We start from the raw sequence: 4,104 nt of genomic DNA, 5'->3' as shown, positions 1-4,104 counted from the left end.
TTTACAAATAAATTTATCTAATATTTTATAGATAAGGAAAATAAATTACCTATATACTCTTTATATAAAAACCTCACCCATTTTCTTTTCTCACCTATTTACTGTTCATATTTTTTTTATCACAATTACTATTCATCTTCTTGCTCATCACTGTTCTTCCTCGCCTTTCATCTTCTTTCGTCTCCACCTTACTTTTTATCTTTTTTTGTCTACACCATGGGTTAACTAGTAACTTGATTGAGGTAAGTGTTGCTTTATACATAAATATGTGGATGCCTTCTCAATCCACTTAATAGATAGATTCATGTAATATATGTATTATAGAGTGAGTTTTCTTTTCCTTAAAATTTTTTAATCATCCCCCATGTTTTATCTTTTCTTATATATCCATATATAAAAAGTCTCTTTTAATTGAGTTTTGGAAATTAATAAATCTTCCATTTGAGGATTGAATCTTCCAAATCTCCCCCTTCTTCATTTTCTAAATCTCACTTTCTTCTTCTATCTTATTTTTTAAATAATTTTATTTAATTTTATATTTTATTATGTAATATTAAATTATATTTTGACAATTATAATTATAAATTTAAAACATATTTAAATTAAAATGAATTTGGTAAATTTTTAAACCAATTTTATATTTATTTTTTTACAATTTATATTAATCATAAAATATTATTTTAATTATAAATTTATTAATATTAACGTACAATTTTAAATAATTTAATAATAAAAATATTTTAATAAAAAACTCTTATTTCAATACTTATAATATATAATCAATTGAAAAAAATAATTTTTAATAAATTCTAAAACATATAACAAATAAATTTTTTTTTTAAATACTTTCTAATTTTATTTTAATCCTTCCATATTTTAATTTAAAAAACATTTTAACCATATCTTCGCACTTCATTTCCTTAACAAAAGCTACTTAATAGAAAGCTAACTTAATAGAAATATACACTGCATGGTAACTCTTCTGTCTCGGTCGCTTCACCTGCTCGGAACAGCAAGAACTCTGCCACATAATCCACATATTTTTTTCCTCTCATGAACTCGCCGGTGCCATAGCTAGCTGCCTATCATATATTTCTATTCTCCTTGCATTTGATACGGACTCAACAAACACGATTCCCGTAGATCCCCAATTCTCACAATTTGGGACCCCAACAGTTGAGCTCCATGACTTTCCTCATCGTCTCCTCCGACCGCTTTGACCTCTCTGTCTTCGCATTTCTTGACGACGAAACCACCGCCGGCGACGGCAGCTTCCTGGCCTGGGAGAAGGACCTGAGTTTGGTCTTGGCATGGTGGAGCACTGATCGCATGGTGTAGTTCCACCTACAGAATCCTTGATCTTTCAGCGCCTCCACAACCCCTAGGGCGGCAGCCACCGTCCAAGCCATGCTCGCCGGCGCCATAATCTCGATCTCGATAGTCTTGTTCCCGCTGATCTTTGAGGCAGAAAGATTTGAGCGGATCTAATCTAACAAGGATGTGTTCAGAAGTGTTGATGTTGTTGATAGATGAAGTCGCGTTTAAGGCGGCGACTAAGGCAAAGTATATATATATATATATATATATATATATGCGCAGAGGGGAAAGCATTTTGAATACGTGGGCAACGAGTCCAAGGTTTGGGGGGGCAAAACCGGAGGTTTGGGCCTAGCGGAGCCAGCGGTTTCTAGTGCCAAATGACTTTTTTATCTGTGTGGCTGTACACATACAGAGTATAAAGTGAGGGTTGTACTTGGAATTCCAATTGGGACAAAGGGACGCTTGATTTTCACTCCCGAATCCAAATCCGAATACTCCGGCCTTAGGTGGATTGACTCAAAACAATGGGTGAATTCCTCAGTGCCGACCATTAAAATACCAAAACAATCCTTTTTTTTTTCAATAAGAATTAAATAATTTTTAGTAATAATCGTCCGTGTATATCAATAAAAATGTCTTTTTCCTTTTTCGGAATGTCATGGACAAAAACGTCAACAGAATGAAGAAAACCCACTGGCTTTGGAAGTCTCCCTAAACAGTGGTAAGCCCATAGCGCCCAGCCCCTGGTTTTTGCCCCCAGACTAGCTATTTCTGTGGTCTATATCTATATATATATATATATATATATGTTTATGCCACTTAATCTTCGTCTCAAGTCTTGTGAACGAACTGTTTCTCGCTTGCAACTGATAGCAAACAATTTGATATTGCAGCCTCCAAGAGATTTTGAAGAAGAAGAAGACAGACTATGGCGTCGGCGAGAAGAGCTTGGACGGTGGCGGCCGCCGTGGGAGTGGTGGAGGCGCTGAAGGATCAGGGGTTCTGTAGGTGGAACTACACCATAAGATCCGTACACCAGCACGCCAGGACCAATCTCAGGTCCTTCTCTCAGGTCAAGAAGCTGTCTTCTCCGACGACGGCCGTGGTGTCGTCGTCCAGCAAGTTAGCGATGGAGGAGAAGGCCAAGCAGTCGGAGGAGTCGCTGAGAAAAGTCATGTACTTGAGCTGTTGGGGTCCCAACTGAACCCTAAGCCCTAATTGTTCGATCCAATTACACATCTCTATGCTCTGTGGATTCACCAATTTGTGATCCGAGCATATAGAAAGAGCAAATGGATGTATATTGTACAGTGCAAAAGCCTATTTCTCTCTATTAATTAAAAATCAATTTCTGCGGAACTGATTGGCAACTTGAGTTGTTCTTTCTTAATCAAATTGAAAGTAGAACTCATTAAATTAGAAGAATATCGATGAATACAAACTCATGGGTCTAATGCATAATAAGTTTTATCTCTATCTTATTCTTATAGGGGTTTTGATATTAGAATTCTGAATTCCCAAAGTGAAAATCGATGTCTTGTTATTACTTATTATAGCACATGATAAAATAAATAAATAAATAGATAAAAGTCTAAATTTCAGAATCTAAGATGGTATTCTCTTTGTGTTTCAGTTTTGAATTTTGAATTCATTTTCAATTTTATATTTTGAGTGTTTGTTTTGAGATTATTGAAAATGCGTTTTTTTTGTTATTCTGAAAAAATATTTTTTAAAACTAAAAATTAAAAAATGCGTTCTTTTCGAGATTTTGAGAAAAAATATTTTATGATATTTTATTTAATAAATTTGATTCAAAATAAATTATAAATATTTATTAATAAATTATAAATTTAATTTAAAAAATTTAAAATATAATACCAAAAATAACTAATAATTTAATCATATATAATAATGTATTAAAGTTACAAAATATTTTTTAAAATCATTTTTAATTTGACTCAACTAATAATTTTATAATAAAATTATTTTTACTTACAAATTAAAATTTGACATTAATTTTAAAATTTAGATTAACCACAACATAAATATTAAAAAAATTATAAATCATAAAATAACAAAAGAAAAAGTTTATCTAAAATTTTAAAAATATTATTGAAAAGAAAAATTAATAACAAAAACCATAATACATAAATTATAATACATATTTTGGGCGTGGAGGTAGAAGAAATGGCAGGGAAGAATGGCCGAAGCTGAAGGAATAAATGGCAGGGAAAAAATGACCGAAGCCGAAAGTGATGGCAGAAGAGACGACTGGCGGTGGCGATGGCAGATCTGGGCGTGGAGGATAGTGGCGGACGATAGCAGTGGCGATGATGGCGGTGGCGGATCTGGGAGTGGAGGGCAATGACGGGCGATAGCGATGGCGATGGCGAATCTGGGAGTAGCAGTGGTGTCAGTGACGAGCGATGGCAGTGGCGATGGCGGTGGAGGATGCGGATCTTGGCTTGGAGGGCAGTGGTGGTGGTGTCGGTGGTGGATCTTGGCGTGGAGGGCGATGGCAGTTGTGGCGATGGCGGTGGCGATGATGTCAGTGGTGAGCGGTGGCGTGAAGGGCGATGGCAGTGGTGGTGGAAGATTTGTGTTGCTTGTTGGAAGAAAAAGTGGAGCTTGGAAGGGAGAAGGAAGAGGGAGTGCGTGAGGCGGAAAACGCTTGCGTTTTTCGCGTTTTCAATTTTTACTGTATTTTGGTTGAAAACAACCAAAACGTTTTTTTTGTTGTTTTCCATTTCCTTCACAAATTTTTTCCTTGTTTTTGAAAACACG

At 35.2% G+C, this 4,104-nt stretch overlaps 2 protein-coding genes across 2 annotated transcripts; one reads left to right on the top strand and one right to left on the bottom strand.

Moving 5' to 3' along the window:
* Nucleotides 1-874: 874 nt before the first annotated feature.
* Nucleotides 875-1,568, bottom strand: LOC127792315 (uncharacterized). Its single transcript, XM_052322771.1, has one exon. The coding sequence runs from the start codon at nt 1,422-1,424 to the stop codon at nt 1,155-1,157; it is 270 nt and encodes an 89-aa protein (XP_052178731.1). The 5' UTR covers nt 1,425-1,568; the 3' UTR covers nt 875-1,154.
* Nucleotides 1,569-2,074: 506 nt separating this feature from the next.
* On the top strand, nt 2,075-2,679 carry LOC127792326 (uncharacterized). The gene has a single exon (XM_052322788.1). It carries the CDS (start codon nt 2,249-2,251, stop codon nt 2,522-2,524), a length of 276 nt encoding a protein of 91 aa, XP_052178748.1. The 5' UTR covers nt 2,075-2,248; the 3' UTR covers nt 2,525-2,679.
* Nucleotides 2,680-4,104: the final 1,425 nt, after the last annotated feature.

This window comes from Diospyros lotus, chromosome 15 (genome assembly GCF_014633365.1).
Source record: "Diospyros lotus cultivar Yz01 chromosome 15, ASM1463336v1, whole genome shotgun sequence".
NCBI lineage: Eukaryota > Viridiplantae > Streptophyta > Magnoliopsida > Ericales > Ebenaceae > Diospyros > Diospyros lotus.
The sequence above is the reverse complement of the archived record's forward strand: the minus strand, read 5'-3'. Positions and strand labels throughout refer to the sequence as shown.

Coding starts and splice junctions, on each gene's coding strand:
- LOC127792326 (XM_052322788.1), top strand. CDS start 2,249: ATGGCGTCGGCGAGAAGAGCTTGGACGGTGGCGGCCGCCGTGGGAGTG.
- LOC127792315 (XM_052322771.1), bottom strand. CDS start 1,424: ATGGCGCCGGCGAGCATGGCTTGGACGGTGGCTGCCGCCCTAGGGGTT.